This window comes from Numida meleagris, chromosome 4 (genome assembly GCF_002078875.1).
Source record: "Numida meleagris isolate 19003 breed g44 Domestic line chromosome 4, NumMel1.0, whole genome shotgun sequence".
Classification (NCBI taxonomy): Eukaryota; Metazoa; Chordata; class Aves; order Galliformes; family Numididae; genus Numida; species Numida meleagris.
In genome coordinates, this window is record NC_034412.1 from 51,123,295 (window position 1) to 51,148,012 (window position 24,718).

At 42.9% G+C, this 24,718-nt stretch overlaps 1 protein-coding gene across 9 annotated transcripts in view; it reads right to left on the bottom strand.

The window, feature by feature from the left end:
• MAPK10 (mitogen-activated protein kinase 10) overlaps window positions 7,647–24,718 on the bottom strand; it is a 131,726-nt gene continuing 114,654 nt past the window's right edge. For 8 of the 9 annotated variants that reach the window (XM_021396486.1, XM_021396485.1, XM_021396487.1 and 5 more), the window contains 5 exons: window positions 18,843–19,025; window positions 17,522–17,646; window positions 16,827–16,890; window positions 15,994–16,071; window positions 7,647–14,183 (listed from right to left, as the gene is read on the bottom strand). In XM_021396486.1, coding sequence (XP_021252161.1) covers window positions 14,041–14,183; window positions 15,994–16,071; window positions 16,827–16,890; window positions 17,522–17,646; window positions 18,843–19,025 — 593 coding nt within the window. In that variant the 3' untranslated portion in view covers window positions 7,647–14,040. Of the gene's footprint in view, window positions 14,189–15,993; window positions 16,072–16,826; window positions 16,891–17,521; window positions 17,647–18,842; window positions 19,026–24,718 lie in introns of all 9 variants that reach the window. The other variant, XM_021396488.1, reaches the window with a different exon arrangement.

Genomic DNA, 24,718 nt, shown 5'->3' on the forward strand with positions numbered 1-24,718 from the left:
CCTCACTCCAGAACAAAATCAGGTGCAGAACTAAAGAAAAACGAGCCCAAACTGCTTCATTTGCTATTGAGTTACTGTGCAGAAAAATAAATAAATAAATAAATAACATTTAGCTTCAGCAGCTGAACTGTTTATTTCCCTGCCTCCATCTGTATATAAAGTCTGACCTTTGATTCTGAGCTCCTTGTTGTGCCAAATCTCCTCCCAGATAGTGAAGGAGGAGGTTTTTCCTGACTAAGGCTTAAACTTTAAAGGGTACTTTAAAAGGTACAGATATACACCCTGTACTTTTATCACCCTCATGCTAGTCCTCTTAATTGCTATTTTAAGTCCTGCTCAGTTGAAGAACAGTAATTTTCTTTCCCAGCCTCAGGAGCTGCCCGCCTCAGTCTTTTAAGTTGGAAACTTTCTGTGTGGGTAGGTCAAAGCCACAGGAGTCTGTTCAAGGTGGCCTCCTGCGGGCAAACCACAGACTGGTTCTCAGCCTGTGTGACAAAAAACATTCCAGTTCATATTGCTGAACCTTGGGGAAAACAGAATGCGCCAACTGAAGCAAAACCTGCAAGTCAAATTATTTGACATCAAAAGCCATTACCCCCCAAACAGCAATTGCTCTCAGAACACCACACAGAAAATGAGTTCTCCTCTCACGGAGAGAAAAGAAAGCTACTCCTCTGCACTGCAGAGCCAGCATGCCTGTAATTCACATGGGGAACGAATGCGCGCTGTGCTGGCCATCCCTAGCTCTCCACTCTTTGCTCCCTGATGAGCACATGTGTGTCCTAGGGGTAATCTTACACAAGGTCACAGAAGGCTGACACTGCAACAGCACATATAATATCAGACATGGCCTCTGATTTGATATTATTTATCACCCTTTTCTACAATGAGACTGCTGTTCCCAGTTAGCAGGTATTGGTTTGTTCCATTACGCTTGTTAAGTGCGTTATTTCCTACAACGGTGATGACTGCTGCCACATGGCTGTTGGGCATTCATTTGGCAGCTCAGAACGCTGAACACAGCTCCAGAGCCAAATTATGCAGTGTCAGAGCTGTTCTAGCCCACTGCTCAGCAGTCCAGTAGTGTATCAGCTCATTAGTCCCGATTAATTGCACAGCTTGGCTACAGCTATTGTCCCGCATTCCTTAACAACTTGCTTTTTTTTCTTTCAACATAAAAGCCCCTAAAAGAAGAAAAAAACCAACAAACTATTTCACGTAAAGACTCAAGTAATTGCATAAAGTCACTACTGTTTGTCAGTTTATTAGTTCCATTGAGAAAACTGAGCTCCTCTGCAGCTAAAAGAGCGAGAGGAAAAGAATGCAAAATATCCTTGGCAGCACAGTGACCCGGGGGCAACGCTGTGGCCATGTTTCAGCGCTGTGATGTGAAAAAAGCAAAAAGGCCAGCCATCCTGCCAAAATGTTTCTGAGGTTATTTCCCCAAAACACAGCACTAATTTAAAGCAACTACAACATACATACAGTATCATTTACTCTTTCACCCAGCCTTTGAAGCACTCAGAGCTGCAATGTGAGCTACTAAGTACCACACAGCGGTAACTTGTACTTACAGAAACACCCCGTACTAATTCATAGCCCGAGATGGGAATTAATGGATTCTGCTTTTTTAAAAAAAGATTGGTTACGAAATCTATTTAACTTGATAAATTAATTGCAATTGCAAATTAATTGCAATTTTTTTGGTTAGTTACATCAATACTCCTCTGACTGCTCTTCTACTTTATTCTCTTTTGTGGAAAAAAACCCCAAAAAACTGAGGTGCATTTACTGTCTTATGTACCCGTTGTTTGTATATCACCTACACCATAAAATCAGTTAAAATACTCATTCCTTGTATGCGTTTCCCCATGAATTATGAAGCCATTACCTCCTTGCAGCGAGCACGCGATGCTGATGCAGTAACATTTTTTTCTTGACTTACAATACACTGCAAAGTAACTGGAATTTGGACGCAAACATAATTTTAAGCAGCTTCTCTGACACAGTGAAATGAGAGATGTATTAATTGCTGAATGCCATTGTCTTTGGGAGAGCTCATTTCCTGAGCTGACAGAGTTAGTCCCTAATAAATAAATGCACTGGAACTTAAAACCAGAAGATGCTAACTCAATCACTGGGCAAGATTAATGTTTTCTGCAATGTTAAATTCACTTTGTATGGGATCAAGCTTCAACTGTATAGATCTTAAGGAAGTCTTAGCTGAAAGCAACATTAGTCGCAGGAGACAAGTCTGAGTACTTTGAATTTCAGTCTGCCACTTGTGACTGTTTTCACTGCCACAAGAAATTGGTATGGAGACATGGAATAATCAACAGTATGACAGCGGTGACCTCTGTATACTTTGATGGTACTAGGAGCAGTCAGCATACGCTGCTCCTGGATAACAAGGCAGATGTTACTATATGACATATCACACTAGAACTAACACTAGTTGGCCTCCAAAGCCACTAACACAGGAAACATGGACTCAATGGCAGATTCCTGTATCATAGCATTCCTTTTAAAAAGCAAGCAAACAAACAAACAAAAGACAACAACAACAACAACAAAAATCAAACACTGATACTACCTCTTAAATATAGCTGGAATGACTGGAGATGGTCCATATGCCACCAGGACAAAGCTCTCCAAAGAGGAGTCCTCAGGGAATAGCAAACTGAATTTAGCAACATTTCCTGTTTGGGAATTGCATTGTGTTGAACACAGTGTAATTTAACCAGAAAAAGAAGAAGATTCTGCACAGATTCCAAAAGGTGCTGTGGCGAGTTAGAAAGCTCTGTCCTATCTTTAATATTACCAGAAATTGGAGGAAGGTGTATTTAAGGTAGGCTCAGAGAATCTCTTGCTGTTAAACCGGGTAGAAAAAAAAAAAAAGCCAACTACAGCACAAAGCCAACAACCAACAAAAAACTGGAGCAGATGCTTGTGGTGGAAGGAGCTTAACCCAAAGCCATTCCTCTGCATCATGAGGGTGTTTGTCTGATAACACTGCTGCCTGATGGCTAAGCTAACTGAAGGGAAGAAGTGCTTGCTTGCGTGGCATGTCTATGGAGATGCATCTCTGGATGTTGTCCTGGAAGAAGTTTTCATTGTGTAATCTCAGTTTGAATAGAGAGCAGAGAGTCGAAAATTCATACAAAGTAATTTCTGATTTTTTTTTTTTTTTGACTTTTCATTTCCAGGACTGCCAATCGACTGACGATGGCAAAATCTACACGTACTCAATGCCACAACCATCAACCACTCGATATTGTTCATATGAGCACTTTCTTGTCATCCCCTGTGCTGTGGGGGGGATTTGCATACTTCCATACACAAATTTCACTGGGGAAAAAAAAAGAAAAAACACAACAAAACAATATAATGAAAACTTACTGAAAATGTAGAATTATACATTGCCCAAGAAATGTTCCAGACCACCGAGAATACGATGAACTCCCCACTGTCCGTATGGCTGGAGAAGAACTGCTGCAAGCAGATGGTTTCTGCACTGACAGGCTCTCTGATTTTGGCTCTCGGCAGAACCTCAGCACATTTTTTTGCCTTTAGGTGGCACTCTCTGCCCATATCAAGCATCTTCCTTCACCAAGGGAACAGCAGCGTCCATACAACCCTGCAAATACCACATTCAGAGGAGTAAAATGAGCGCGGCGTTAACATGAGATAAAGGATCTCATCCAGTAAAGCAGAAGGTGGAATGACCGTGGTTGCCATCTATCAGCTTAGAAGAACCTATTTGCGCCGTACATATGTGAATTTAATTTCTTTTTTTTCCCCCCAACTGCAGGATGATCCAGTGAAGTGATTGCAGCTGAGTGCAAATCTGATGTGGAATTACAGTCCCTCTGAATTCGGTGTTACACAACGGTGACAGGGAAGTTTTGCAGTAAAAGTGAGGGCTTACATCAATTCCTGCCCTATCTGCTTAAAAAACCAACGCTAATATTGATGGACAAGTTATTCTGTCATTATGCTAATGCCAGTAATTATGGCAAAAAAGAGCAACTGAAACTTATTTCATATACTTCACAAATCACCCATGACTGTTGAAAAATGAATTATTTTGACAATACATACTGTAATTTTATTACCCTTTCCACTAATACTGTCTTGAGCTTGTGACCAAAGAAGGTCAGAAAAATAAAATGAATGATTCCAACTCTGCTGAAGCCTGGCCAGCATGCTCCCACTTGCCTACCCGCAGTCAGCTGTGTGGTGCTGTGTTGCGCTGCTGTTCAAAGATGTTGCTTCACTCTTTTCTGGTGAAAAAAAAAAAAAAAAAGCTGATGAGATATCTCATGTTGCCAAAAATGAGTATTTTTCTTTTTGTAGAGAATCACAGTAGTCCTTCAGCTACTGTGTACTGACAATGCAGAAATGCATACATTAATAATCATGGAGGACTCATGCTCTGCAGACGTGGCTTTGTACCACACATTCCATCTGTTATGTGGCACTAGGCTTCTGAAAGAGGATTTGGACAATGCTCTGGCTGCTTGAAACATTGACATTCGGTTAAATTCAGCCATGAAGTCTCCTTACTGGGCTCTTTATCCTACTGTTTCACTGTTGTTAAAAGCTGTCATCCTCTGCCCACCCAGTTACTTGCTGAGCCCTACAGGACTTCCAATTTTACTAAAGAGAGCTTCTGTCCATGTGGTGAATTTTCTGTATTCAAACACTGTTAATTCTGGATTGAGGCTGACATCAAGTAATTCAGAATCTCCAGTCCCTCTGGAACACCCACATCCCCAAATCTGCCTCTGAAATGCAGACCCCTTTCTGAAGGCCAGGTGTGGGCTGGCATATTTAGCAGAACACCGAAGGGAGGTACTACCACACCAGAACTTTTACATTAATTGTGGAAATATTTAAGGTCATTAGTCATATAAAAAGAATGAAAAGAATAAAAAAAGTGAACGTTTATGGTAGTTGTGATCAGGTCAGCTGCTGAAAATGCTCAAACCAAATCCTTTCCTATCTATGCAGATGCAACTAAGGAGGAAAGGTGAGGCTACTCCAAGAGCAGGAATGTCATCTAGAGAATGCTGAGGAGAAATGCAGCAAAGCATGGGCATAAATATACCTGCCAAGACAAAAAAAAAAAAAAAATTGTAGTGCTACCCTTTCTGAATGCTTTTTGATGACAGATCAAGGCTAAAAAATGTTTTCATAGTATCCACAGTCAATTTCTTGATCACTATCACAGCTTAATCCTACAGCAGCAGACAGGTCTTTAGGTTCAGGTTAAAAGAACGAGACATAGCACAGCTTTCCACTTTATTCACACATAAAATCACTAAGTGTTTTGGAAAATGGAAGGGCTATTTTGTTGCGGCGGCTCCTTTGTAATTTCCACCTCATGAGTTTGTAAGAACCAAAGAGAATTCCCCTTCTTCTCCAAAGTTAGATTGGAAGTAGAGGTGGGAGGGGTTCACACTTAAGATTTGGCCACCAGAAACGTTAAAGGCCCTACTGTCAGCTCCGAGTTAATGATACTAGAAAGGCTAAAATCTACATTAAAAAGGCCAAAATTATACTTCCTGTAATGAGCCTTCTTAACAAAAGCCCCAGCCTGTCCATTAAGCAGACAAATTAAGAAATGCAGCTGTTTTCTGCAGCACCTAATTACTATTCCATGTATAAGTGCTCCTGGAAGGTGGAAAGGACATCACAGAGAAGCATCGGGAGACAAACAACACTTCTTCCTAGCCAGTAGTTAATTTTAAACTGTGATAGATACTTCCCTAAATCAGTATTAATTTAAGCAGCTGAACTTCCTTGCTGCATGATATGCATGATGATGTTTTCTTGGAGGCACAGCAGACTGACAATTCATGCTCCACACTGCGCAACAGTGGGGGCTTGGGAGAGCATGCTGGAAAGTGAGATAAGCTTGAGCATCATTTGTGTGTACTCAGGGAGAGCCTCAGCCACAGGGCAGTGAGTGGAGCCTGTGATAATGCTACTTGCTAAATATCAGCATACAGAAACAGAGCCAACACCAAGCTGCCGCCAGTGAAGGGTGCCACAGGAGAAGTGAAACTTCAGCTCTATCACTGAGCTAGAAATTGGCTCTAGTACACTCTAGCTACCAACAGACATACTATGAGGGGACTGAGAACAGGTCAATGGACAGGTTAAATGGACATCACAACGCTGTAGTCAATATTCACCAGTTTAAGTGCAAGGTTTGTTCACTGACCTTCATCCCGTTCATCTGTCTCATGCAGAAGGAGTGGTGGGTTTGCAGAGGTTGTCCCATCTCCATCCTTCAGCTCCGCTTCTTTGATTCACTGCAGCTCACCAGCATGTAACATACCCTAACCCTCACCAACCAGCAGATGTTTTGGCCATCATGCCAGGTGACGAAGGCAGAACAATTCCAAGGCTGGGCTGCCTCTAGAAAGGTGCAGCTGTGTAATAGCAAGGAGTATTCTATCAGATCGTCACGTTCAAATACAACTTCAGTTTTTCTGGAATTTTGGGCTCAGGGTTTATTTGAAGAGAATTCACAGTCACAGCTTCAGAGAGGGATTCAGTGATGTGTAAATCACTGAAATCATAAAAGTTCTAGAAGTCCTAAAAAGGGCAAACTTCTCAAGAAAGGATAAATCTTCAAGATGCTCACATGTTGGCCAGTAAAAACAACAAGTGGCTCCCCATCCCTCCCATGTTGCAGTAAGAATCACAAATGGAAATTTCCCTTGCCACATGAAGTCAGAGGTTTGCACTGCATTTTAGTAGAGGCAATCTCTGCATACACAAACAGGGAAAAGAATAAACCTTGAAAGGTCTCCTGTTTTAGCAAGTTAGAGCAAGTGTACCAGTTCTGCACATTACATTTAAAAGGTTGTTTAACTATAGACTTTTAAGAATTTCTCCCTTGCTAGTAATTACAAGCTACTTCAACTCATTTTGTTCCTCAGCCCTTCCCAAACCCCTTTGTTGTTGTTGTTTTAAATCTCATGATAAATCCAAACATAAAAACATGCATTGTGTATGATAGTTTGACTCACTTGGATGAAACAGGGCCCAGAGATCTTGTGCAAGAAGGAGGGAAAAGCATAGCTTTTTCTAAAAGGCAGCACCTCTCTCATCTTTCTGTTCTTTTTCATTTGAAACAGAGTGAGATGCCTTCAGCTGTGTGAAAAATCAGCCAGAAGCAGTGACTGCAGATGGTGTGTTGTTTCTTTTCATTTTTTGTTTCATTGGCTTGTTTTAGTTTCGTATTTTTTTTAATGGCGGACAGAGATGGGAGAAGGAATAGCTGTTAGTTGGTGGCTTTCTTTCCTTCTGTCCCGTCACCCTGCACATTTTTCAATATTTTTAGGCAGGGAACCAGAGGAATAAACTTAAGCTATGTGAAAACAAAGAGTCTGAGTGGCACTGAGGTTCCCTTATGCACCCTTAGCCCTGTAAATGCCTTTTAGAATGAGTGGTCACTGGCAGAGTTAAGCCTATGGAACACATCAGCCAGAGAACTAAATGGATTTTGCAAACTTGGCAGTTTCCACATGTTAACAGCTGAGTCCCCTAGTGAGCACTGCAGCAACAGGACCAGCAGGTGAGTGTACTTTGCCTCTTTGTCATTGACACCCCTCATGCCATTCACATAGGACTCCAGAATACACTATTTTAATTAGCAAAGCTTGTTGTAAAGTAAACAACACAAACACTCCTTATAGAACAGCCACGGTCTCCCCTGCTCGACATACATACAGGCTTTTTGGCAAGGAAACATTCAGACAGCTTGAGGTTCACCTCCGTGCATGGCCCCTGGGCAGCCCACACACTGCCTCAGCCCCCACGAGCTGCTCTGGGCAGAAGCGCGCAGTGTGTGGAATAGGGACCAGATTCGTACACCTTTGCTCCAGAAAAAAAAAAAGGTCCGAACCCACATCTGTAAAGATCAGCAGTTTTCCCCCTATAAGGTCATAAAGGTGTAATATAGGCGTCATGCATAGAGTACATACCATATTTAACCGAGTCCTGTCCCTGTGTGACTTTGAGCCCCAGTGAGTACATATGCACAACACATTTAACAAAGCCCTCAATCAATATGGTTTGCTGCATTGTGCTGTTTATTGGGAACGCTGCAAAGTCATTCAGCTGACAGGAGCCAGGGCAGCAGTAAGAAGTGTCCTCGAGAGCAGCTCTGACGGGATTCCTTCTGACACACAAGGAAAATGAAGTTCCCATTGTGGTTTGGTAATTGCCAAATGAACAGAAATCAGAAATAAGTGATGCAACATTGACCCATAAAACAGAGATGACAGAGGCAAAGTTCGCCCCTGTACTCTGCACAGGGAACAACAGACAGTAAAAAACAACAGGGTAAGAACAGAACAGTACAGAAATAAAGCTGGTTCCTTACAGGCGTCACTACTGCAGTCCATTGGTGCTGACACTGCTTTCAGCCATCACCGTTTAACACAATGCGACGCATCTCCACTTCCACTCTGGGTTCTCAACTGTTGTTGATTTTCTTTTGTTGGATGAATTTTTTGAGTTAGTTAGGTTTTTTTTTTCTTTTTTTCTTTTTTTTTAAAACTATGTTTATCAACACCGATACATTACAGACCGTGTTGGTTATACTCCGAAGTCTGATCATGCAGAACTACAGGCAGGTGCAGCTTAGGTCTTGCTACAGGACGGACATGGCAAGGTGAACAGTTGGTTTGCTCATTGAGATCTGGAGCTCTGTTACTGTTGTGGCTTTAACGCATACTGGCCAGAAGTCCCACTTACTCCATTTGCTAACTATACATGTTTCTATATGTACACTGAACCCTCCAGCACCCTCCTTTGCAGCATGTGGCTGACTCAGGAAAAGCTCAGAGGTCAACCGTATTGAGGCATACAGTGGCCTTATTGTAAAAGATCAAACAGAAGCCGTGTGTTGATTACATATTAGTTACAGAAGAAAAAATGTCCATACAACTATATACATCATAAATACCTTGCTTTCCAGAAGACAGGAATGGCCCCGTTCAGTGAAAATTAGTAAAGAGACAGGCGTACCTGTCCAAAACGACAAGCATGGGAGGGATACACTTACTTCCCAAAATGACTGTCCTCCTTCAGTATGTGCTTTTCAGCTTTTCACTCTCAGGTAAAAAGGCACCAATAGCCTCAGGTGGAGTTTTTCAACATTCTTTTGTCGAATCAAACCCTCTTTACAACACAAGCTTGTTATGGGTCAAAGAGCCTGAACAAAAATGAAGTTAAACCATTCATTTCCTGCAATCAATAGTTAATTAAAAAAAAAAAAATAAGGAAGAAAAAAATGGCTGCACTGGCAAGATGCGAATACGTTCAGCACTCAATTCCATAGACAGCTCTATTTTCCAGCTCATCAGTGAAGGTGACACACTCACTATTGCCCTGCATCCCCGAACATCCTTCTAATTAAGACATTATTTACTTGAGGAATATTCAAACCTTGTGCACAACGATTTTCTTTCTGTGTGTGTGTGTGTGAACAAGGTCACCGTGAGCTCGCAGTCAGTGAACCTTCATGTCCTTGTGAAGTGGTGGAAGTTCAATAAGCACGGACCTCAGATCCTTGAAGATGTGCTGCTATGTCACTATTACACTCTTTATCTACAGTGAGAGTTTGGGTCAATTATGAGTACAGCGTCAATGTTCTAAAAATCACACCTGTATGCACTCCTTTCCTTTACACACATACACAACTTACAGGCCAAGTAAAACACTCAGCCCCTTTTTTTTTTTGGCAGATTACTAAAAGGAAAGGCTGATTCTCCCCTGTACGTTTCCTTCCACAGTGCTCTCCCTGGAAGCACACAGAGTTTGCTGGGAAATTCATTGTTTTCATCTCACAGACTTTAGGGGAAAGAGATTTTCATTATTCTGCACGTTTGAATTCACACAAAAATTTAAAACAACAGTAAGCTTAAAAAAAAAAAAAACAGATCTGAAATTTGAATTATTATTTTTGATCACTTAAAATCCTGCAACATTTCTCATACAAATAACAGCGGCTTCTAAAGCTTATTTCAAATTAAAATATTTCTACTATGTTTTACATAGGTGGTGAAATTTGCTCAGCCTGACTCCCTTCAGCAGTTCTAACCTTGACTACTGGCATATTTCCATGAGCCAGTAAGTTGGGGGGAAAGAAGAACACAGTCCAAATCAGTGTTTTGAAAAAATTCATGAAGGCAGGCTGACAAAACTCATCTCTTCAGGATCATTAGCCCAAATCTTAAAAGTAAAGCCATGTAAATGAAGGTAAATACCTCTGATCAGATTCTGTTATGAAAGTACAAGAATGATGTAGTGACATTACCACCCAGCTTGCATGATCTCCTGAGGCCAGCCAGCATCAGAAGGGAACTGATCATTGCCAGAGGATAAACAGTAGCGTTGTAGGGAAGCACTCACCAAGCTTTATGTTTCTCTCTTTTTTTTTCCTTTATTTTTGACAAGTTACCGTACTTGCACTCCAATTTAAGCTCTCCTTTATATATTACAAATGCCTGTATGTATCTATGCTGTGGAAATCTGGATAGTGTGGGTGGATTCCCAGCAACAGCGTCATTCAAATACTTCAGTCTGTGACCAATCCAAATAAATACCTGAAATTACTGAAGATGCATTATACTCTGATGGAATATGTACACACTATTCTGCCTGACAAGTGAGCATCTGAACAGCAATGTCAAAATTTACAGTCGGAGTGAAAACACGCACAACCTTCCATCAACTTGAAGCAAATCAATGCCTCCTCCTCAGTTAAACTCATCAGTAAAAAGAGAAGGAAGGAGGTCCTTAGGAAGCAATTCTGACTAAAAAACAAGCAGCCACTGCTGCATTTCTGCCAAGAGGTGCATGGCCGCTTCAGTGCCTCAATGCTTTGAAAAAACTGCCATTATACCTCTGCATTACCTATTTTCTACATCTCTGTAATTAGACCTACAGATGCAAACTTGAGAATGAGGTGAAAGTTGCTCCTCTAGTCGTATGTACTGACTGTATAATGGAAGAGGTAGACTTGAAAGATCACTGTGAAGGAAGAAAAAAATAAATCTACCATGGTCACACCGCACAGAGCTTTGGGATAGTAAGGAACAGGACCTGCAGAGACGGGTCTCCAAATTCCAGGATCTGAAAGGAATGTTCTGTCCACACCTTAGAATAGCTACAGATTGTCACTAATGTCATCCATATTGGATGGTACACACACTCCTGTAGGATACTGTCGGCAGCAACAACCCACAGACACAGAGGAAACGCCCCACGTGGCTGCCACCACTCAGTGTGGCCAGAATCATGTGAGGACCAGGACCAAAAGAGACTATTGCTTTATGTTATTGATGGCTTTTTTTCTGGTGTCCAATGTGGACAGCCCCAAGTCTCCTCCTGCAAAAAGAGCTTCTTGAAAAGGAGACAAACTCATTTACTGCCAAAACCAGAGGCAGTCATTGTTATGGGCCCATTTCAGCAAGGCACTTCAACACGCGCTTGTGTTGAGCACTACCGAGCGCAGGACAAAAGCACATGCTAGTTGTGAAACTTGATACGCATCCCTATGGTAGCCACAAAACATTCGTGCAGCACTGGTGTTAGCAGAATTGGCTGCAGGAAACACAGCTGTACACATTCTGTGCTGTAGGCTCATTCACTACCCATCTGCAGAACATATCCTGTGCTTCCCAGGTTGCAGCCCAGCACTCCTGAACCCAAATCAGACCAAATTATGCTATGGGACTCAGTGTAAAACATGAGAGATCTGCAAGCATCCATCCACTATAAGAGGCCCTTCTGCTATTGCCTCTGTCACATCTCCACATTACAGCTGGTGATGAAAAGCATATTCCTCATGCTGACATTTTGCATTTGTTCAATTTTTGTCCTTCCTCTTACATGCAGTTCTGACTCTTACAGAGTTTTCTTTGGGGTAAGGGGTTAAATAACACACCAGAATGGTGCAAACTAAGGAATGTGGAACACGTACTGGTTGTCCAAGTACTATTTATAGGTATGATGACTTAAATCTGGAGGTGAGATATTTCATTATTGCTAAGAAGTCACTGTGGTGTTATTGCCTTCATGCCTACAAAGCACTGCTCTTTGCTTTGTTTACTTTTATGATCATTGGCATTGAAGTCAGCATTATGTCACCAAACAATGACTTGATGCTTCATGGCTTAAGAAAGAATATTGCTAACTATTTTAGCAGTAGCAAATTATTGCTTTCACAGTTACTGTTATGAGTTTTTAGAAAATCATAGGCCCAATTGTATTTTCAATTTATTTTTCTTCCCCCCAAATCAAACAAAAATATCCCTAGAGATAAAAAAAACAAACACATAATATCCTACAACACAGATCTGCTACCAGGTCTGAAATGACTTTGTATGCACTCTTACCTTCCCTCCTCAGCACCCTGAAGAGAAGCTTCATTTTTATTTTCTTCCCTTTGAAAAAAATCTGACCTGCTACTCCAAATGTTTTCCTACAGCAGAACAGCAGGTGTGTGAGCCACCCGCCAGAGCAGCTATATTCTAGGAGAATGGAAGAGAATTTGGAACACTTCATAAGTGGTGAATTTAAAGTATCCAATAATATATTCTAAACAATTTTTCTTTTTGACTTTTGGGAAAGCATTCCCCTTCTGTGGACCCACTCTGTGCATCTTTTCCACATAACACAGCTGGTAACTCTTCTGGGGAGTCAGATGGCTTGTCACAAGCAAAGGAATGGCCAAAGGCACCCAGGGAAGGGTGGTCTTAACTTAGTGGTGGAGATCCCTGCAAGGCAATGACGTAAAGGAGAAACCACCTCTTGGCCACAAACATGCTGAGAAGGAGAGGGCTGCAGATATCCCATGCTGAACTCAGTAAAAACAAAGACATACAAAAATAAATGTTGAATGTCTTTTTGATTGTGGCCTGTCTGTTCTCCAGCCCTGTCATGTCCCCTAACACACAAACATATCTGGAGCTCACAGCAGTGAGTCTCTCCATAAAGAAAAATAATTCACTGAATATGCACAGGAGAGGTTGTTTCATGATATAAACCTTTCTGGGCATACACATGCACAAAGAACCTCCATTCTTGTTCCCCGTGCCTTACAAAAATACATGACATGCTTCCTTCTAACTTGCTCTTAGCTGGGCATATCTGCTCTAAACATCAGAACTCTTCCCAGTATTCACAGACATTGTTGTGTGAAGGTCTGCAGCACCATCCTCCAATACAAACTCTAAGTATATATACAGCTATCAGCAAAAAATTTTGGTGCTACATCTTCAAGGGTCTGAGGGAGCCACAGCTCAGTGTGGTTATTTTCACTTCCACAAATCTATGCACAAGCTGTGAAGCCTCATCCACAATGAAGGACATGGCATATACATGGGAGACAGCACCCACGTTATGTACGCTGTTCACCTGAAATGGGCCATGTAGTTGTGTGGCACACCGAATGTGTGCAGATTGATGCATTCCTGTAGGCACACAGCTGCACACACAGCCAGAACTCTATAGGGGTGTGTGTGTGTGTGCTCTTTATATGTGGGGAAAAATGCATGTGTATCCCTATCTGGATATCCCTAACTATGTAACCATACCTGCCCCAGGGAGCAGGAGACAACAGAGCAGAGTGAGGGCAGATTCGCACTGGTGTGCTGTAGAGTGGCACTGCGCACCTTGTCATGCCAGCGTGAGAGGACAGCTGCGGGTCACTGGTTTTGCAGCCATTAATTTTGCATCTTGTAGGGGTGGAAAAAAAAAGGATCTGAAGAATCCTTTTCCTCCCCCACCCCAGAAAGCATCGTTGGAAGAAGACCAAAGCAGAGCAACTATGAGTTACATACACACTTGAGCTGAGCTGCATTACATAGCTCTGTAGGAGAAGCAGGCGGAAAAGATTTGTTTGTTTCATTTAAATCTGTGCATTTTATTTCCCTCCGTCCCTTAGCTCTGTTGCTTTCCCTCTGGACGCCGTCACCCCCTGAAGAAGGCGGGGTTCCGCAGGCAGGCGGCTAGTCACCTGCAGCACCCCAGTGGCCCCGCCGACGCTTCCAGGCTGCTGTCCGTGTCGGACGCCAGCGTCTGATCCGTGGACATGGAGGAGATGTCGTTGGCCGATGAGGATGGGGGGAGGCTCTCGCTGCTGTTCACTGCTGCACCTGTGCTACGAAAATGAACACCACCGTGATTCAACCCGAAACCCCAGAAACTCTCACAGGTCAAAGAGCAGAGAACACAACCCTGTGGCAAAGTGCACAGAAGTGCACAGAGTGTTCTGAACAACACGAGCAGAAGAAGGGCCCTACAGGCTTCAGACATTGGGTAATATCAGATATGTTACCCAGAAACTCTCCCCCTCAGCAGTCTGTACAGTTCATGCCATGTCCTCTCACCTATTTTCTTACCAAGCAGTCTTATTTTTCTTTACATCCCATCCTTATCACTCCTTATCACTTCTTGTCATTCTCCATAGCATTATCGACATCCAACAATCAGATGTCAGCTGAGATGGTGTTGCAGACGACACCAAGCTGGGAGGGAGTGCTGATCTGCCAGAGGGTAGAAAGGCACTACAGAGGGACCTGGATCGATGGGCCAAGGTAAACCATATGAGTTTTAATAGGGCCAAGTGTCGGGTCCTGCACTTTGGTCATAACAACCCCAGGCAACCCTACAGGCTTGGGGAAGAGTGGCTGGAAAGCTGCCTGACGGAAAGGGACGTTGGTGTGCTGATGGACAGTTGGCTGAATATGAGCCAACAGTGTGCCCAGGTGGCCAAGAAGGCCAGCGGCATCCTGGCTTGGATCAGGAATGGGGTGGTGAGCAGGACTAGGGAAGTCATCCTGCCCGTGTACTTGGCATTGGTGAGGCCCCTCCTCGAGTACTGTGTTCAGTTTTGGGCACCCCAGTACAGAAGGGACATTGAGATGCTGGAGCAGGTCCAAAGAAGGGCAACAAGGCTTGTGAAGGGCTTGGAGAATATGCCCTACAAGGAGAGAATAAAGGGACTGTGGCTGTTTAGTCTGTGGAAGAGGAGGCTGAGGGGAGACCTTATTGCTCTCTTCAAATACCTGAAAGGTGATTGCAGTGAGAGTGGGGTTGGTCTCTTCTCACTGGTGACAGGTGACAGGACAAGGGGAAATGGCCTCAAGTTGCGCCAGGGGAGGTTTAGGTTGGATATCAGGAAATACTTCTTTACAGAAAGGGTTGTTAAGCACAGGAATAGACTCCCCAGAGAGGAGGTTGAGTCACCATCCCCGAATGTGTTTAAAAACCGTTTGGATGTGGTGCTCGGGGACATGATTTAGTGGTGGGTTGTTAGTGTTAGGATAGTACAGTTGCAGTTGGACTTGGTGATCTTGGTCTTTTCCAACCTGAGCAATTCTATGATCCTATGAGATCACATGGGCATCAGCATGAGGACCCAAAAAGCAAACAAACAACCAAACCCAACCAACCAAACCCAACAGCCCTCCACATGTGGGCTGGTATGAGATTATCTGGTGGCAACATAGACATGGGTGTTGGGAGGCAAAGCTGCTTTCTCTCTTAGTTAAGGACCGGGTGTCCAAGCCAAGGATTTTGGTTGTGACAGCATTTTTGTGCATCCCGGTTCACCTGTCCTCTGTAAAATGACAGCATTAACCTTCACAATCACTCTGACTCTGCAAAACAAGGAACTTCTATGAAGTTATCAGAAACACGACTAAACATTTCTCGCATCCATAAATATTATTCGCCATTACTACCAGGGCAGGTCAGTCACAATTTCCAAGCAGACCTTGTTTAAAGCATTAACATGGCACTGCAGTTCCATTAATAAAGTTCAACTCACTAAAACACTGAATTGCACTAAAACCTCTGAAATTAGTCTACATAACCTCTGGTGTGCCCAGGTGCTTCTGCCATTTCTGTTTTCTTTCTGTCAGCACAGAAAATACGTCCACGTTATTCACTGGGGCTGAGTACCTGAAGGAGATGGCTGTCCTTTTACTACGCCATTTTTCGTTTTTTCTTCAGAGTTCATTACTTCTTTGTAGATGAGTTCTGGAAGAGAGAATTGCAACAGTTACAAACAAGAACAGCGCCTGTGATCAGGAACAACACAAAAACCAAGATGAAACAGTGCCCCCCATAGGCCAACCCTACACTGTCCTCAGAACAGCTCTGCTCAAGTAAAGCCTCTCTTCATTCCTCTCCTCTACTGCCATCTCTTCTTGGAGCTGAATTGAGACAAATAGGGTTACAGTAGAATACATTCATTGTTTAATGCTGCACTACCTAGAAAAGGAGCAGTACAGCTTTGTCTGCTCTAAGGAAAATGATGATGTACCTCCCTGTTATACCAGCACCCTGTCTTCCAGGTGATAACTCAGAATTTCAATTAAACAGTGTAAACAGCACCTCCTTTGTCAATGTTGATGTGCACTGATACCGACAGTACCCAGGACATTTATATCTATGAGGGCTGCTCCAAAAGTAAGGCCATGCAGATTTTCACAACAGCAGCATGCAGGCTTTTGTTCATTGCTGGTGAAAATGCATAAGTAATGCTGCTGAAAAACAGCATTTTTTAGCTGAGAATTTGCTCTAGCAAATAGTGTTATTATGCTGTTTGTATCTGTTGTCATTTCCAAGGGAACAAATAGGAGACATTACTTTCAGAGTGACCCATGCAATATTTTCATTATCAAGCAGCAGTTCATAGGGCTGGGTTTGGTTCTTGCGGCCAGAGGAGTTCTTTGTGTTACACAGATGTATGTGGGATGCGACTTCTCTACCTAACTCTGAGCTGTGCGTACCTTTCCACTCCTCAATGGTGTGCTCCCGCTCATCCAGCTGCTTGTCGTAGATCTGGGGAGGTGGCTGCAGAGGAGGAACAAAACTATTTAGTACATTTTTCATTATACTGTAAACAATTAGCACTACTTACTTAGGTAAACTCTCTTATCCCTCTTCTCCCTCATCCTCTTTGAAACATGAGGCACAGATGTGCTGCAATGGGATCTGGTCAGTGCTGCCATCATTCTGCTTGTGCTGAGCCCAGAAACCCCATACGCAGAATTTTTGCATGGGCAAAGGACTATTGAAGCACCAAACAGACGGCAATCCTGAATAATTAGTACTGACATTTTTAAGGCTGTGTATTAAATACCATAGCTCATGAGCGTCCAACCTTTTGGTTTGCCTGGGCTGCACTGAGTGAAGAGGAATATTCTTAGGCCGCATATAGAACAAACTATATAGTTAATGTATATAAGCAAAAAACATGAAACAAGTGGGATATTCAATCTTGTTTTTGTGAAACTAATGTATTTGCCAGATTCCATGGAAGTGGGAGCAGTCCTCAGTTTGCATTTCAGACTGATGAAACTTTTTGTTTTTTAAAGAAAAGAAGTACACAAAATGTAAGGCTTTGTAGATGGCAAAGCCATCCCCTACAGAGCACCTCTGAGTCATTTTTCCAGCCCACAGCACAGAGCTGCACCCCACTCACCGCCTCCACCTCGGCGGGGTCATACCAGACGTTGATGTACGGGTGCTGCAGGGCCTCGTCCACCGATATGCGCTTGGCCGGATCGATGACCAGCATCTTGGACAGCAGGTCCCGGGCTTGGCTGGCTGCAGCACAGACAGCAGGAAAACACCGTGATTGGCACCAACAGTTATTACCCTCAGGGAAAGATTAACTGGGCTATAGGAAAATCAGAGCTTTACACGCATGGTGAGCTTTGTGATGTGCCATGATTGATTCTACCTGATGATAACACAAAGCTCTGTGCCTATCAGAACAGACTCAGCTTTCCATAATCTTTTCTTTTTTTTTTTTTTCAAAATCATTATCATTGTCGTTTGTAGTTTTCAATAAAGGCCACCTAAACCCATGTAAAAAACACCAGCAATTCTTACTACCAGTGCCGTGTTTCAAGGAATCCCACACTCAGAATAATTTACTCTGTAGCGCACTACAGGATACATGAAAGAAAAAACAAATGTAAAGAAAAACATGGTACAAAGCTCAATGTGATTCTGTGGTTCTGTGATATCATCACATCTCTCATCTGACAGTAAAAGAAGTATCAAATGAAATTGCCAATATTACTCAATGATTACAGAAGCAGGACATACGTTGAAACAGCGATGCAGAAGCAGAATTCTTTTAAGGCACTGTTTCTGGTTCTGACACTGCATCCTAAAAGTAGCACTCACTGGCTCAAATGCTTGCGCTTCCTGCATCCAAAATATCACAACACATTTTGACAGTCATTTCTATTCACTAGATCCAAATCCAGGGAAATGTCATTATCCAAATTTATTGTAGGAGCACGGAATTCTGTGTGTCCCAAGGTGTTTTCACAGACCTTTCCCTTTGTCCTCACAACAGCAGTGCTATGAAGCAGCTCTTAACTGGAAAAGTAATAATTCTGGGTAATGTGCTGACATGCACCTTGCAAGCAACTGAGAGCCATTAGGGGTCACTCGGTAAGCACCCTACAGAATTCAGGAGATGCAAGGCAAATGAACAGTATGTGTTTGTTCCAGAGTTGCAATAAGAAGTTCTTTTTATTCCAAACACACATTAATCACTCTTTCCAATTGAAGATCTAAGTCCTGCTGAGATAAACCGTGGCTTCAATACATGATTAAAGTCATTGCAAAACATGTCACCATACACAGCATGGAGCAGTATATCCAGTAACATCACCATTAAGTCTTCCTGACAGAATGCATTGAAAAGGAGTGCAACAACAGAGAAGAAAAAGCAGAAGAAACCTCCCTTGCACGGTGGCTGTTGACATGTGAACTATGGTACATACCTTTGAGTTTGTTGTGTTCTGAGTCAGCTGGGAAGAGAGAATCAGGAAACAGTTTGGGGAAGGTGAGGCCGGCGTACTTGGGCCGGTTCTCCACATAGTTCCGCACTGTTGGCTGCAGCTTCTTCATGAACTCTGGGCACGGCGTTCCCAGCTGCTCTATGACTTTATTCCACTGGTCAATATCTGGACATTGGGAGTTAAAGAAAACCCAACACAAGCCCAAGTCCCCAGCCATTCTGTATAACCATTCCCTGGGAATCCCCAGATGTTCCCACTCCATCCATGCAGCCTCTGCATGTGCTCTCTTCCATCATTATGCCCCCAGGTCCTCCTGCTCACCAAGGACACCACTCTCTCACATGTCTATATTATCTGTGAGCACTGCACACCCCAAACGCAACTACAAGCGTGGGACTGACAAATAGGAAACAGGTTTTCATACTTAAAAATAAATCTTATTAGAGGCAATTTGAATTGAACTCTTTGGTTTTCTCCTTCAGATTTTGTTTTCTTGAGCCAATCGTTACACATGTGATAGATGACTTGCGGTTCTTGCAGCCACACTCAGAACAGAATTTACCATGCCTAAAAAAAGAGGTAAGTGCATGACCAGAAACACAGCACCATTTCTACATCACACTAATTTCACAGTGCTAAGAATTTGATGACAAGAGAAAAAGAAAGTGTGGGGGAAGAAGCACACACAGACATGGGAACATTTACACTATGAAACGTGGTGAAGGGTGCTTTGGAAGTACCTACGGGGAATAAGCTTTTTTGAGACAGCATCCACAGCTTTTCAGCACAGGAACGGGGTTTGTATTGCTTGTGTATGTTACTGTTGTCATAACCGTGGAGGAATTTGTCAAATACAAAACACAATTCCTCGTAATTCAGGAGAGAAAGTGGGCTCACATTTCTGAATGAAGGTAACAGAAAACAAACAGATAACAGTGGGCAAAAAGCAGACTGCTGGTGCAGCAGCTGCTTCAGATCTTCAGAGAAATGATCTCGTTCAGGGAAATGGAAACCAGGGATTCTCATGTACTTTGAAAACTCAGCAGAGACATAATTGGGGTTCTCCTGAAACGTATTCTTTGAAAACTAAATAAATAGATAAATCAATCCACACATTTAAAAATTAGAGTCTAATCAAAAGTATGTAAAAGAATAACAATTATTTAAACACTTTTTCCTAAACAGAAACCTGAAGGACCTGGGGCCATAGCTGCTCAAGGAGTACCCTGAGCATTTCATAAAGAACATGAACAGAAGGTCAAGGGTGACATTGTGGTTTGTGTTCAGGTTGGCACGCTGTGCAGAGCTGCGTGCAACCTAGTGTGGATGTAGGCCTTTCTGAGGAACACTCAGCTTTGGCAGGCTGAAAACACCAGGTTTTGGTCACAGGAACCGGTTCTGTGTAATCGAGTGATCTATGGGGACAGTTGGGCCTCTTCAACATGGTCTATTTCAATCACCGCGGGTGTCCCCTGCTCAAAAACATGACTGAGGAGAACACATCAGCCACGCACACAGCACCCATGCTGAGGAGAGAAGAAAGTCCTGGCCTGGGTTTATTGGCCGATTGTGGCACCAATACTGCGGCATTTTTACTAACACAAAGTTACAGTTACTCAAGAAAACACTGTTCAAAAATGTGGATTCTTTAAATTAAGATTTATCTTCCAAGTGTGGCCTCAGGTTGCCTAGGGCTTCCCAATCTCCTTTGCTCTTTGCACTCTTAGAGTGTCTTAAAAGTTTGTTCTACTGTGCTTTCTGAATACTTGGTCATTTACTCGGAAAATGGAAACACAGACTGAGGTCTGTATTATTCTAAAACAAGTGCACAAAGTTTCAAATGGAAAAGATAGTATTTTGAATGCACAATAAAGTGTTTCTGTTAAACAAACACCACACTCAGTTTTCACAATGAAGCCAACTATTGAGAGGTACAGGCTGAAAGTTCAGCATCACTTTTGTTTCTGTTCCCACTGATGCAATTGTAAACTGTATTTGATAAGTACAAATTAAGAACCACATTTTGTTCCTTCAGCTGCACTGTAGCCTTGAGTTACATTATATTCCTGCAAATATGCAAACAATAAGGAAACAGAGCTTAGGTATGAGGGAAAATTTACAGCGCCTCACTGCAAGAAAAGAAAGAATTTCTACAGAAAGCACTTCTGCAGTTGCACAAAAAAAACCAGCTTGTGAATAAAGAAAGAAATTTACATATTATTGCCTTTATGCTTAAGCTAGCTAGCATCAAAATGGAAATAATTTTTCCCTTCTAATATTTTGACTACATGAATGACACAGATTTTGAGTCAGTAATTATGTTTTCTTAAGTTCAATAAGACTGTGCAGGAGATGCTGTTTGCCGTAGGATGATGATGCTCTATAATACACATAATATTTAGCCTCTCATTCTTCCCTGAGAGTGCTCAGCTATTTAACCTTCAGCAATTAATTAGCACTTGTTTATTCTCCTGAAAAAAGTGGGAAGGGGGAAGGAGGAATAAAAAAGTCTCCCGTTGCAAATCCAATGGCCAAGCTACGCCCAGAGACCAAGCACCACTATTCCATGTTACTTCAAAGTGTGACTCTGATAGAAGTGTCTCTTTCCCAAATCCTCCTCAAACAGCACCTGCAGACTGTATGTAGGAACCACATGGTATTCCACTAATATGCCTGCATTTGTCAGGCTTTGAAGCCCTGGATGTTAAGTGCTGGATGGCAGTGTGATGGCAGAACATCAAGTTTTCCTGCCCAACAAATTGCAATCCACTTTCCTTATCTACTAAGCACACATCTGCCCTGGTCTCACTGCACCTGAGCAGGACTTGCACCTTCTGTCTTAACATGTATCTTCTGGAGTTGGGTACAACAGGAGTATATCAAATCTTGCTTTTATTTTTAAATGTAAGCACCATGAACGTGAGCTGGTCATGGCATTCTTCCCTCATAAAAGAGGGAGGGTGAATTTATCTCGTTATCATCTCAGGACCTTAAAGGACCACCCTTCTGGGAATTCTCTCCTTAAATGTGTATTTTCCATTGATGAAAACTGACTACACTGTTTATTCCCAAATTTTGATGTGTCCAACTTGTCAAACTAGAATCATTACTGTGAGCAGCCCTGCATTCCTCTCCCCAGCACCAAACTGTACCAACAATTGCTACATGGGTGGCCCAACCCACGTTCAGCTTTGACATTGGATCCCTCTCTCTCTGTCCCTACTCAGAAAAACAACCAACCTGCTTTCCTGTGGGAGGCATCTATGCAAGACAATTTCTTTTTCCTCACAGTACCGTAATTTACATACTGATGTCAGCACAATTTACAATAAATGCAGAAGAAATACAAAATGGTAACATTTGACAAGACAAAAATATGGAACATTTTCTGTGACAGGAAGATTGCTTTGAGAAGAAGGGGGCATTTGGAAAAATTAGACCATAAAAAATATTTTGCCACTTCAAGAGAAGCAGTGACTATGTGATGTCGTAGAATGTATGAAAAAAAACCCCACACTTGGCACAAACAGAAAACGATTTCAAAAAATGACCACTGATCATTTGTTAGAAGGCAGTGTGCAGTTGCCTCTAACCCTTGAGATGGAGATGTATGATGACGCCTTAATTAAAATTTTCTACTGTACTTTTTTTTAGCTCGCAACTTGTGGCAGAGCATCTTTGCCTATGCAGCAGAAAGCAAATCAATGTTGAGTGGATTCTCCGGATGTTACAGCATAGGACTGAATCTTTCTCTTGGATAAATTTCACCACTTCCCTCATGGACTTCTCCTCATCACTGCAGCATCTAATCGCACTGATCCACACTGCGCCCAAGTTCCTATCATAGATGTGACACACTTCTGTCCTTGTGATGGATGCATGGTGATGGTGTACCTCACCCAGAAGGAGCAGTATGAGCGTTGGCATTAAACACCTTGTAAACGAACTGTGAACTTGTGTGAAAATCTTATGTGAAAATCAATATGACATGCACGAACAGACTGCAGTTGTAGCATAAGTCTCTATAAGTGACAGCTTGTGTGGCCATCTCTGACTTGTATTCATCACATCATATGAATTTTACATCTCCCTGTAAACATTCCCAACTATGCAATTTAAAGGCACATTCCTCCCTATTTTAGGATTACCTGCATTCAGCAGGTAAAAAAAAATAAATGTCTCACTATGCCTCACCAAATACACAGTTCACCAAATACAGAGGACCAAGACACCTCCTTGACTCCTTCTTCAGGCCATTTATGCAGTGCAGAGGGAAGAAAAATACACAGCTTTGATCAGAACATGTGGAACAGGAGTCCGCTTCTAGGCCCAGCAGCTTCCCACACTGCTCTTAAAGCAATGCAACCAACCACACTGCCCTTCTCACCCTGCTTGAGGCAAGAGTATGACCTGGCTTCCTGAGAACAGTTTCTCTGTAAGCAAAACTACTGCTCTCAACCTTGAAATTTCATGAAGGAAGGAAGGAAGGAAGGGAGCAAGGAGCTTTAACTCACATTAAGCTGTATCATGTCCATGCAGCAGAAGCAGTAGAGAAATCTTGGAAGTCCAGAATTTGGGAAAGGCCCAAGGGACTTTTGACGTTGCAAAGCATTTCCTCCGAACTGGAGTTTTAAAGAAGAACAGCAGCTGAGTTTTGCTCTCAGCTCCACCACTCAAAGAGACTTCAGGGAATTCAAAGACATTCCATGAGTGGAGCAGAGCTGTACCTGAGCCAAGTACTCCATTCTGCATTTACACCATGACATCTCCTATTTTTCTGCTTGTGAACTTTCCATGGCCACCTAAGATTGCTGCATTTTGTTATAAATTTGTTTTCATTCAGCTGTATGGACCATTTCAATCAGGAAACAGAAATGGTACCGAACGCTCTACAACCCTTAACCGCTAGGAGAAGGCAAACAGTTCATTCTGCAGTCAGCATTTCTAACCATGGTATTGCAGAGATGCCAGTGATGTTCCATGCAGCCATGAGGCAGGTGGCACCATGGCCCTGGCACCCTGCTGGCTGGCGGGTGGTGGAGCAGCCCTCTCCCTGTGGTGCTGAACAGATGTTGGTGGAACGCAGAGGAAAGCAGAGCACTGCGTAGAGCAAAGTGTGAATTCAGCAGCATGTTGTAAATACAAATGAAGAACATCAGCCCAGTTACAGAACAATTTCAAATGCATCAGCAGCTGCTCGTGCCAATTTCAGTGGGGTTGCTGCAATAAGAAACTGCCCATAATGGTTTAATTATGGATGCTTTGTGTGATCTCTTTTATATAATTCTGCAGCTGTGGGAAAGAAAGCAATTTTAAAGCGCTGCATAAGACACATTCAATTTGCCAACATAATGAAGTTCAATAAGGCCAAGTGCAAGGTCCTGCACCTGGACTGGGGCACTCCCATGCACAGATACAGGTTAGGTGGAGAATGGCTTGAGAGTAGCCCTAAGGACAAGGATTTGGGGGTGTCAGTTGATGAAAGACTCAACACAAGCCAGCTATGTGCACTTGCAGCCCAGGTGGCCAACCATATCCTGGGTTGCCTCAAGAGAAGTTCGACGAGCAGGTCGAGGGAGGTGATTCTGCCCCTCTACTCTGCTCTCGTAAGACTCCACCTGGAATACTGCATCCAGTTCTGGGGCCCCCAATACAAGAAGGACATGGAGATGTTGGAGCAAGTACAGAGAAGGGCCACAAAGATGACCAGAGGGCTGGAGAACCTCCCCTAGGAGGGACAGGCTGAAAGAGCTGGGGCTCGTCAGCCTAGAGAAGAGAAGGCTCTGGGGGGACCGTATAGTGGCCTTTCCAGTACCTGAAGGGGACCTACAGGAAATCTGGGGAGGGACTTTTTATAA